General features: G+C 40.2%; 1 protein-coding gene across 5 annotated transcripts in view; it reads right to left on the reverse strand.

The window, feature by feature from the left end:
• The window catches only part of LOC116061698 (kinesin-like protein KIF20B), a 56,636-nt gene that overhangs the window by 6,926 nt on the left and 37,510 nt on the right, over nucleotides 1-12,200 (reverse strand). For 4 of the 5 annotated variants that reach the window (XM_035992282.1, XM_035992280.1, XM_031316009.2 and 1 more), the window contains one exon: nucleotides 7,503-7,544. The exons of the other annotated variant lie outside the window; for it this stretch is intronic. In XM_035992282.1, the coding sequence (XP_035848175.1) occupies nucleotides 7,503-7,544 (42 nt within the window). The remainder of the gene's footprint in view (nucleotides 1-7,502; nucleotides 7,545-12,200) is intronic. 5 annotated transcript variants of the gene reach the window in all.

Genomic DNA, 12,200 nt, shown 5'->3' on the forward strand with positions numbered 1-12,200 from the left:
TGATTTGCCATTGAGAACGAAGGAGCATGCTAGCGCTAGCATGCTAGCCCCCTCGTTTCGGCTAGTGACGTATAAAAACCCTGCAGATTTTGACCAGCTCACCCAGAGACTGAAGGCAGGACACATTCAGAAACCGTATTTCACTCAAAACATTTTTCCAAGTTTGTATGCGTGTGGAAGCACCAGAGACACAAAATAACACCCCAAATCCCAGAAAAAGTGATTTTTTTCATAATGTGGGCACTTAAAGGGTTATTCCACCAATAAAATGGGACTATTACACAACTGCAGCCTTTATTTTCATACCTGCAAACTCAGAAAAGCTGAAAAAGGTGACATCCACTTATTTTGCTACTATCATGTCCAACAGTCAAACTATTTCTTGACACAAGACTCAAATGAATGTGCTTAACTTTTTGGTATTTTCTTGACTATCTTAGGTTTCCAGTTAGTTTGTCTGATTCCCTGGTCTTATCGCTTTAGTCAATAGCTTGCCAAAATTCAGAATCAAGAAATATTTCTTTTTGTGGTTCATCGACGATTTGACCAAGTCTTATGCATCCCTAGCGGTACCCAGTGGTGCAGGGGCAAAACGGCCTCCCACCAACAGAGGGTCAGGCAGGCTTACAGTGGGAGTCAGCAGTGGCTAAGACCACAGGGGGACCTGGCCACCCCAAATTAGGAGGATAAAGTGTCAAAAATATAAATAAAAAAATATATACAACCTTCATAAACCAACAGACTTTAAGATGTGATATGTCTGTATATTCCTGCATCAGTACAACAAATCCCTGGATATATTTAGGAAATGATGCGATTCTGACTCACAACTAGCTGACCTGAGAGGGTGGCTCACCGACCGCGCAATGGGCAAGGTGGACGCTGTAAACATGCTCCACTTTGAAAAGCAAAAAAAAAGGGTCGAAACACGTGAAGTCATCAGTGACTCAGAGTATGTTTTTAAAAATAATCAGAGGAAGGACGGAAGGGAGGGGGAAAGGGGGGGGGGAGAGGGAGTTAAAACAAGCAAAAATACAGTTAAAAAGGCAAATATAATTCAATTAAAACAAACATTTAAAAGATTGAGATAGAAAATTAAAATAAAGCAATCTATCCATTGTTTTGATGGCGTGTGAAGTCATGTGGGGTAGGCCTTTCGGAAAAGGTGGGTTTTGAGGGAGGTTTTAAAGGTGGGTAGAGACTCTATGGTACGGATGGATAGCAAGAGGGAGTTCCAAAGGCGAGGTTCCAAAAATGTCAAACGAAACCCAGCCCAAACATGAGCTGTTCCATTCATGCAGACGACAGCGCAAAAGAGAATCCTCCATATATACAGGCATCTTTAAGAATACATTGAAATGACTAGCAGACTTTGATGAGTCATCTAAACACTGTGATTTAGAGGACTAGAATACAGGCGGTGAGAACAGAAGAGAAAGGGGGGAAAAAAGCTGTACTCTAAGAAACAGTTATATAGTAAACAGTATATCAGTGTGTATAACTGATCGACTCCACGGTGCCCCTCTGTTGACAGGGCCACACTAACACCAATATCATAAAATCTAAAGAAAGATCTAAGAAAGATTTTCTGGGACAACGGTGATGTCTCCTCTAAAGAAGAGGCATACAATCGTCAATAAATCATTAAGAACTCATCTTCTGAACGGACAGACGTGGCTGGCTGGGAGAGATGAGGCATGAGACACTGAGAGAGGAGGAATGACTGAAAGAGGTTCAAGGACAAAGACAAGAAGAGCGAGAGAGAGAAAAATGGTCAGGACTGATGAGAAAATGATTGTGTGCAAAGAGTAAAATCTGAAGCCGTTTATTTGCTTGTGTGTTCACATTGTGCCAGTTTACACATCCCAACCCGCCAACACTATTATCTCAAAGAAAAATTGAATGGTGCAGGAGTGTGGATGACGGATAACAGGCCGTATCGCTGCTGGGTCGCTGCCTACAGATGTCAAACCCATCTGATAAGAATCCACTTTAGCATTCAACTCCCTGGCTGGGTGTCACATGGATAAAGTACAAGCACTCTATTTAAGAGGGAGCAATTAAATTTACATTATTCCATTGATTCTGACAATATAATTACTTCCAAAAACAAGGCAACTGGCAAGAAGATTGAATGCATCTACTTTGCATTTACTATAACAATATTTTAGAAGCAGGAAGCAGAAAGAGGAACACTTCTCACGTGACAAGCATTTGAAAAATAATCCTCATAAATTATGATTAATAATGCATAAGAAAAACACAAGTACAACATGAATCTTGAATTAAGAAAATAAATATAGATAAAAATGACGCATATCCATTTGCTAAATGTTGGCACTTACTGTAACACCAACATTTGACATGGGACACTTGGATAAACACAATTATGATATCAACAATGTCTTAAGCAGGCATGAAAATGGGTCAGGGGTGAAAAAGGTGAGAAGGATATTACCCCTGTAGGGGGGTCCGGTGGCATGGTCCCCCGGAAGAAAATTTTAAATATTCCATATTTTAAAGCATCAATCTGATGCATTTTGAGATGCATTTTTTGCCAACCAACAGTGTAATATTTCAGTATGCACTCATTAAAGTTAATTTGACTGGCAAAACAGTTAAAGTCCTTCTGACATTACACAATAATAAAAGTCATAATTTTTAAAAACTAAAAAGTTTTGGATCAATTTTTACTTCTTCCAACCATATGTTAAATAAAGAGTACACATTTACATATTGCAATAATATCATAATCCTACAATGAATCATTGTGAAAACTAAACTTTACTACTTTGGCCAGGTCATCATCAAAAAAGAGAATTAGTACATTCATGATTTTGTCCATGTTGATATTAGCTGCTTTATTTACATTTATTAAAAACGTCGCATTGTTAATCTTTTCATATAGCTAGACGTCTAAACTCTGGGACGTAAATACCTGCCATGCTAATTCCAAACAGACAGCGTCAGGGCAGTTTGGGCTTCAGATCGCTTTTACACAGTGGCCGTCGTTAATGACAAATCGCGTTCCTCTATGAACGTGCACACACGTATTGTTTGTATCACGGTCGGTCAGTAAAGGAACAGTCGCAGTAGTAGCGGTAGCTGTCGTTGCCGGTAACTTACACGTATGACAGAGTGCATGGACCGAAGCTATGTGACTAGCAGCACTTTCTTACCGCTGTGTCTTCCTTGAACATGCGCTGCAGAAGCAAGCACCCGGCTCCCTCAATTGGAGGCACCAAGTGCTAAACAGCTTCCCGTCTCCACCCTTTACCTCTTGTCCTCTATTGATGCCCAGCGCCATTTGTTTTAACTACTTTCTCAACTAAAGCTGCCTGTATCTACGTGCTCCTAGTCGTGTTACCACGGAGACCACACCGGCACCGCACTCTCACATTTCGGCAAAGACCCGCCCTATTTTGCATCTGATTGGCTAGAACTCGTTTCATTGGTAGGTGGAAGTTCGATGATTGGTTAAATCCAGCGCATCAAAACAAATCCCATGTGGACTTTTTAATGTATTTATTTTTCTAAAATAGTCATATGCCAGAAATCGGGCACCAGGCCCGAGTACTTACTTGATCCTGCAGAAGAACTGGAAACTTTAATCAGAGACGACTTAGAACTGAGACGCCCCAACTCAGAGTCATTTCCTGTATCGGTGTCACGTTAATTTCGCCACTTTAGGAGACTAGAGGCTGGTCCTGAGTGTTCTGATTCCAATGGGAGTGGTAACGTGAACACATATTATGACCGATTCTTTTTGCCCCGTAGTCACCAAAGTAAATATTGCACTCATTTTTCATGAGCCACATATCTCCAGAACGTACAGACACTAAAATGGCATTTTTCAGACAGACAAATTAGGCGAAACATAACTTAGTCTGAGACCTGTTTCTGTCTCAGCATCAAACTCTCGAGAGATCTGGCAACACAGATTAGCCAACATCAACCAATGTTCTAAAAAGAAACACATTTTTGTAATGCTAAATATGGCTTTTAGCTGTGTAAATATCTAATAAAGAAAATAATAAATTATACAAATAAAACTTTTTATATGTCCACATGACATTCACTACACTTTAAAACAAGGCCACGCCCATTTAGGAGACAGGAAGTGTGTGCCGTTTCATACCACTGGGGCAGCGTGTAATGCTTTCTTATAATCTTTAGCTATAGAGAATCTTTGCTTCAATACACAGTGCTGTGTTTAGCGTGGACTGTGAAGCCCCAACATTATTACATTTGATTAAGTTGTAATTGGCACGGACACTTTCTGTAAATGCAGTAGTACAGGATGAAGTGATTCAAGTAGCGACTCCGCACTCAGCTGGGAGCAGCGTGGGCCTGTGGTCATACAAGCGACCCTGTAATAATAATATTGAACTTCGCCACTGAGTTATCCGCTCAAGTGTCCTTGAACAAGGAACTGAATCCCACCAATTTCCAGGAGCACAGCCCTGTGGCTCAGCCTCAACTCTGACCTCCCTGTATAAGGGAGGAACAGGCTACCGCTAGATTGTATCCCCCCCTCCCCAAAGACATCAAGAGTCCGTGGCAACAGAGGCACGCAGACCAAAGCTTCACTTCACCCGCCCAAGTATTCTCTAGTCCACTTGGTGAAAATAGAGAAAAAAATGCTGTGTACAGAGGAAATCGATGGAAGACTTAAGACACCAACTCTGCTCCCAGTGGCTACATTTTCACACACAACAAAACTGTTTTTCGCGCATAAATCCTCAGAGACTCACCAACCTGATGTTTTTGTTAAAGAAAAAAAGCTCGAGGTGTCTGAGTTTAAATACGTTGGAATCATTCTAGATTCAAATCTTTTTTTTAGATTTTTCCTTTTCTGACAAAACAATCACGAGACACATACACATAACAAGACAACAAACTCATCTGACATTACAATACAAAGTACAACAGACAGGGACGGGAGGGGGATGGGGGCGGCAGAACTATAATAGTAAATTCAGTAAATTCCTAGATTTAAATCTATCATTTAGAAAGCATGTTATAAAAGGTGGCCAGTACCATCAAATTCAACCTGGCTAACTGTAGGCATATAAGACCATATCTAACTATGGAGGCAGCACGCGGTCATCTTGTCCCACATAACATACTGTCTTACAAGCTCATCAAAAGCAAGAATGACAACTCTGAAAACAACTGAGTCTCTTTACAAACATGACAGGCCAACACCTATTACAACACATACTACAAATGAACAATTTATATAATTTTGATCATCCTTTGATGATTCTGCCATCTTTAAAGGGGACTGTGTTGTACAATAAAGACGTTGCCGGTTTGGGCAAACAGTCTTCTCAGTCAAAGCCACCCGTCAGCTAGTCTATATCCTTCGCCTTCCACTTTCGGGATTGCTCAGGTGCTGCAGGAAATTCCGCTGGATGCATGTATTTCCCATTTCCTTCCGCTTTCTTTGTGATGGAATTTTAAATTCGGTGGATTTCTGACGACTATTGTTAACTGCTCCTCAGATCTCTGCATTGTAAATTGAGACAGCTAGCTAGACTATCTGTCCAATCTGAGTTTTCTCTCGCACAACTATTTTGCAGCGGCTCTATGCGGAGTTTAGTACCGCCCATGACGATTCTGACATTTCAATAAACCAGAGCATGTTTTCCTCCCATCCCCGAATGCTATGTGGAGTAGCCAAGGCAAAGCGAGACTACCCATTACATAACCTTTAAACATAAAATTTAGAGATGGCTTTAGCAAAAACAAACTTGCAATTTTGAGAAATCATTCTACATTATCTCTGCTAATTTTGTAGCGTATGCATGTATTTTATTATATTGTGTGTCCTGTGGTAGTGAGGATAGTATATAACCTGCCCACGGACTACAGTTGAAAATAAGCTTATTAGCTAACTCGGGCACATTTCCATTGAGGTGGAAACTGAAATGTTAATAAATGTGCACTGTCCGTGGTGAATGAATAAATTAATGAATAAAATAATGCAGAAGTACAAGCAAGGCGGAGAACATTACACAGCCACACTGATTTAATGTTAATGCATTAATGAGTAAGATACTCCTAATTTAGTTGCATGACTGAATGCAATTATACCATATAAACCCTTATCCAACTATGAAGCAACTGTTTGTTTTGCAACCCAAAGCAATCTATAACCTGAAAAAATGGATACAAGTTGTGCAACATTCTCTTTAAAAGTGATTTCCCTCCCATCTTATAGAAAAAAATAAGACTAGAGACCAGCTCTACACTGTAGCACAGAAGCATCATGGAAGAGATTTGTTTTTGAGGGCAACATGGCATCATGACTTTGCGTAAACATAAACGCCACTTTCCTAAAGCCAAATGGCGTGTTATCTGTACGCATTTTGAGCTATCTACGTGTATGTATACGTTGTATACAGCGGATGTAAACATACACACCACCTGGCGTCACCACGTGCCATGTTATCGCGAGAACGTCAAAAAAATAAATAAAAAAAAGGTTGGGTTTAGGAAAAGAACATTGGGGAAGGCTTTATTAAAATAAAAGGTTGTTAAACGGCACACGTGGGACGCGATCCCGGCTCTCCTGGGTGAAAGTTCTGCGTTTACCCATCCACCACCCCAACCAACCTCTATCCTTTCATACTACTCACTACGGTGATAATTCACAAGTAATGTAGGTCAATGGAAGCCAAACGGCATTGATAAACACGCTAAAAAATGATTATGCGTCTTCATAACACGCAAAAATGGCATACGGATTGGCGTGTCATACATACGATGTACATACATATTGAGGCTAAATGCTGGAGGGAATCTGTGACACTGAGGAATAATGTGAAGGGGGCGTCTTCAGGCATTAGTCACTTTGCTCTGTAACATGGAAATGGGTAAATTAATGGAACGCTCTAACAAGCAACCCAAATAAACATCCTCATTGCTGTGATGCCTTATTCAAATCTAATTATGTGCACGTAAATGTAGTCTCTCTCAACTCCAGAGAGAGAGAGAGAGAGAGAGAGAGAGAGAGAGAGCATGACAGTTAGACCATCTGTTTTCAAATCTCTACTGATGCAGTGAAGGTTGGATGAACACATGCAGTTTTATGCATCATATCCTCACCGTTACTCATTCATTCTTCCATCTACTGTTGGCTAGCAGCCAATGAAGGAACTAGAGGTGAAAACACTGTTAAAGGACAACAACTCAGTGTCTCCTGCATGAAAGGTTTTCCCAGTATTCTCTGCTGGATTTGTGAGGAAAGTTAGGGATTCAGGCCTGCAGCCTTTTGGTCAAAGGCACTCTTAACGCTTATACTACGCTGCTGTTATACTTGAACTTCCTCTATAAATTCCTTTATCAAATAAAGTGACTTTATGATGATGGGTAAGCCATCCGGTTTAAACTATACTAATGTGGATAATGATGATGAATAATGAGGAATGTTTGGTTGTATGCTGAGTATGAAAGGGTGAAAACATGATGCGGTTCTGTAAAAGAAAAATATGTACCTTGTGTGTTGGTCGTCGTTTACTCCTTCTGAAAATGTGAGACTTTAGAAAAGAAAGAACTTGGTTAAAAACAAACCTGTAATGTATACATGGTACACATTTTAATTAAATAATTACCATCTTTTCACTTAGATTTTGAGTTTGTCGTGACATATTGAGACACTAATGAGATGGAATGGAACAGGGTTTATTTGTTTCATATCATTTTGAAAGAAAGCATTAAAAGTTGATAAAGTTCAGGTCCTGATGGGATTGGATACAAAGTGCCACCGGTGCCACCATGGTGTACAGCAGTCTATTTATCAAGCTGTTAGACCCCAAGAGCCCCACGACTCCCTGCTGCGTTCGTGTTCAATGTTTAAAACCAATAGGCTGTGTGTGTTTGAAGATCCATATTACTGTTGTTCACAGAGGGTATATTTCGGAGTCACAGACTTTCCTTCTGTGGGAAAGCCACTAAAAGTTTCAAGAGGAACATACCGAAAGAATGAAAGCCATATATAACCCAAATGGAAGCAGTGGGAGCATTGTTTAAATTGCCTAAATTGTGTTTAAAAGTGCTGGTGTGGTTTCCAGAAGCATTAAGGTTTGTGTCTTGGGTCACAAGACTTTTGCAAATATTCTACATAAGTGCTGAAGAGAGTATTCGTACAGAAAAGGTACTGCAGTTAAGTACCTTAACTGACTATGAGGTCATATTCTGCGCTGTAGTGTTGAGGCCATGATAATGTTGTCCCCCCCATGGAGTGGACACAATGAAAACAACACCTTACAATGTGATGTTATCCAATACAACAGCACCACCCTAACCCTAACTACAGACTGAAAAGCTACCAAGAGATTAAAAAGTAAACCTAAAACCATAAATGAATTTGTCCAAACAAACATGTTACCATTTATACCTTATGGAACTCCACTGTTGGATAACCACAAAACCCTACGTTTGCCTACTTTTCCCACTGCTCATTCCATCACGCGTAACTGTACCAGCACGTCTGGACTCCCTGGAACTGCCCCCTCATAGACATCAACCAATAGCCAGTTGTGATGTAGAACTAATTTTGCCTACGTGCAGGCCTACGTGTAGGCCTGCACATGCTGTACAGTAACTGTACTGTAACTTGCCAGCAGGTGTAGAAATTTAACCTACTACATGTTTCAGAAAAAAATGACAATAAGTGTCAGAAACTTTAGTTTCTTTGCATTCCCAACTTTACTCAAAAGACACTTCAAAACCACGGGATCAATCATCTCTGTCAAATGTTAAACCCCTACTGAGTTAGCAGAACTGGACAGAGCAGAAGGGGCATGTCTGTATCCAGAAACTTCAGTTGAACAATGTTTTCCCCATTAAACACCTCCACAGTAACCTGCCTAAAATTGAAGAGAGCTATCCTACAAATTTACATTCATATATGAGAATGTCAAGAATAAATTATTGTTTGAATTTTTAATTTACATATCTCACATGGATTTTTCTTTTTTTTAGATTTCTTCTTAATTGATGTTGTGTGATGACCAGCTGTCTAGAACATATGGTCTCATATTCAAAGCACTTATACTCAGATAATCTATCAAGAATCACTGATGCAGCAGCAAACAAAACCAACAATTTCCAGATGTAACTTGCTTAGTCAAAGGTACTGAAGAAAATCTAATTTAGCTCCATAAAACAACAAGTTTATTTAATGTGATGTACTCTCATGACTTTCCCCTTTCTTCCACTTTTGCGTTGATGCACCGCAAGCACAAGCAAACTCACGCACCATAAATACTCGGCTACTTTATCTAATTAATGAAGAGCTAAAGAGCGAAGCTGAGATGGATGGGTTGTTGTTTTAAGTTGACTGCCCTTAAACAAAAAAAGTGAAATCTGCAAAACTGGGTTTAATGACTTCACTGTTTATCTGCGTGTTCGGACTCTCACTGGGTTTAAGGACTTCACTGTTTGTCTGTCTGTCTGTGTGTTCTCTGACTCTCACTCTCCTTGACATCTGTGAGGCCCTATTAGGTGTTGCCCCATTAATCAGCGGTGAACCTGCTCTCTGTCTGTGCTCCTGCTGACTCTCGGCAGGATCAAGGATAGGCCAAGATCCTGCTGGCAGACAGATCCACAGAGAGAGAGAGAGAGAGAGAGAGAGAGAGAGAGAGAGAGAGAAGGATGAGATATTCTGTACCAATCACTTTCAGATGATCTAAAAGGCCCCACTGGCGAACATACTGCATGTCTCTTACCCTAAAGTGGTATTGGCTTTGAATAGCTTATATAATAAACATACTGTACAAATTCTCATTTTCAAAATAACTAAATAAAAATGTCATTTTTTTTTAGAGGGGGAATAATTCCTGTGGTTCTTAATCCAAGCCATTTTGGTCGTTTTTTTAAATGGTGGGGGGAAATCTGTATTTTAGTAAGCTCAGGGTCTTCCAAAAACACAATATTAGTAATAGTATGCAGATTCTCTGACAATTGCAAATCCTACAGCTGCCTTAAGCTAGGGGTCAGAAATACAAATGCAGACGACTGGTACACCATTGTCCTATGAAGCTGTATTTGTTAACCTGCTAACAATTGACTATTTACACATCCAGCAGACATAAAGTCACACTATCATTCATTTGGAATTATGTTTGTGTCCATATGATGAACCTAAGTCTAACATCCACTCTCCTTTTAGCTCTGGTTTGGTCTTCACCAACTCCTGGGAAGAATTATATGACTATTTAGCTGTTGGATGTTACTCCTTTTTTCCAGTTAATCTCAAACTTTATTTGCCTGCCGTTGAGTTATTCATTAGAGATCCTGGAGTATGAATAACCCTCTCACATCACACTGAGTCACTTGATTCTATCCTAATATTAAACATTATCACTTAATGGAGATTTCAAAATGTCCTGGTACTACATGCAAATGTCATGCATGTTCTTTTCCAAAATATGACACACAGTTAAATGTTGGCTTTGTAACTGTTAAGTAATTTAGTTATAAATCAAAGTCAAGTCATTTAACAGTGAACACTGAACTACCCAAAGTTATTTTGGCAAGCTCTCAGGAGGATTCTCATTCCATCAAAACGCTCCACCATAACTGGTGACGCAAGCTAAATTTCCAAATACAAAACCTCCTTGGGTAGATCTTTAGCCACAAGAATAATTGTTTTTGTCTTTCCTGGCTGTTACAGTATATATTTAGCAGTTATTTCCATTAAGTTATTACTCCAATGAGACTCTGGGACGACGACTGACGCAGTTGGTAGGAGTTGTGTGATGGAACTACAAAGTTTCTATTACAGGCTGTGTAACTGAAGTGGGAGGGGACAGGGACAGCTAGCTGTGATCAATTACATGCGACTTTATAATGTGTGGTTTTTTTAGTATGCATGCAATGACGCATGCATTCAACATCTGCAGACTTTAGATTTTGTGAGGTTTTCTATAGTGCGATAAATACAGAAATGTCTTTAAACAGTGTATTACTATGTGACTAAGCAATAAATTAAGGCACTATCATGTTTGTTGGGTTTGAACCTGAGCATTTTACAAGTTAATTAGTGCATTCTTTGTATTTTCCCTAAGGTAACTTAAACACATTACATCATGTTTCTGAGAGTTAATTTTAGGCTATATTGCCTGACAATAAGACAACTTGCTGGGTTTCCGGTGATACATACGTATACACATCTTAATTACAAAAAGTGACTGTGTGATAAAGCGAGAACATAAAAGACATATGCTGTGCTAATAGATGTGTACATTAAAGGTCCTATGACATGGTGCTCTTTGGATGCTTTTATATAGACCTTAGTGGTCCCCTAACACTGTATCTGAAATTCAGCCTTGGTGCAGAATTACAGCCACTAGAGCCAGTCCCACAATGAGCTTTCCTTAGGATGTGCCATTTCTGTGTCTGTAGCTATTGAGGTTGTGTGTGGCCTTGACCAACTGCTCGTTTGAAAGCCATGATGTCTCTCTCTCATAGGTGGGCCAAATTCTCTGGGCGGGCAAAGCAGAGAAAGGGGAGGTAACCTTTCCCCTTATGACATCATAAAGGGAAGATTCCAGATCGGTCCATCTGAGCTTTCATTTTCTCAAAGGCAGAGCAGGATACCCAGGGCTCGGTTTACATCTATCGCCATTTCTAGCCACTGGGGGACCATAGGCAGGCTGGGGGAATTCATATTAATGTTAAAAAACCTCATAAAGTGAAATTTTCATGCCATGGGACCTTTAAGTACAGGCTGTGCAGTTAGACACTGCGCAGATCTAAAACTCTCAGCAGCGAACGGTCATCGTTGTGACAGCTTCTTTGACTTTTCACCCTCATCCATTGCAGCTTATTGTTTCTGCTCCTATCCAAGCACCCTAGCCACAACCCCTCCACTTTCATCTTGACATCTAACCTCCCTCCTAATCTCTCCCCCACCCATCTCTGCTTGCCAGCCACTTTCATCTTCCCCGTCTCATCTTAACATCCTCCTCTTCACTCTACTGCTGTTTTCCCTCCGCTGTCATCCTCCATCTATCCTTCCTCCCAGCTTTGTTTCATTTCACTTTCTTCCTTCCTGGCTGGCATTTCCTCACCCTCTCCCCCTTAACCAATCTCTCTCAATTTATTCTTTCTGTGCTACTGCCTCCACATCCCTCTGCACTATTTCCTCAATTTATTTCGGCCCATTCCTGTCTTGGTTGTAAAGCTCA

This window comes from Sander lucioperca, chromosome 15, assembly GCF_008315115.2.
Source record: "Sander lucioperca isolate FBNREF2018 chromosome 15, SLUC_FBN_1.2, whole genome shotgun sequence".
In the NCBI taxonomy this organism is placed as follows: domain Eukaryota; kingdom Metazoa; phylum Chordata; class Actinopteri; order Perciformes; family Percidae; genus Sander; species Sander lucioperca.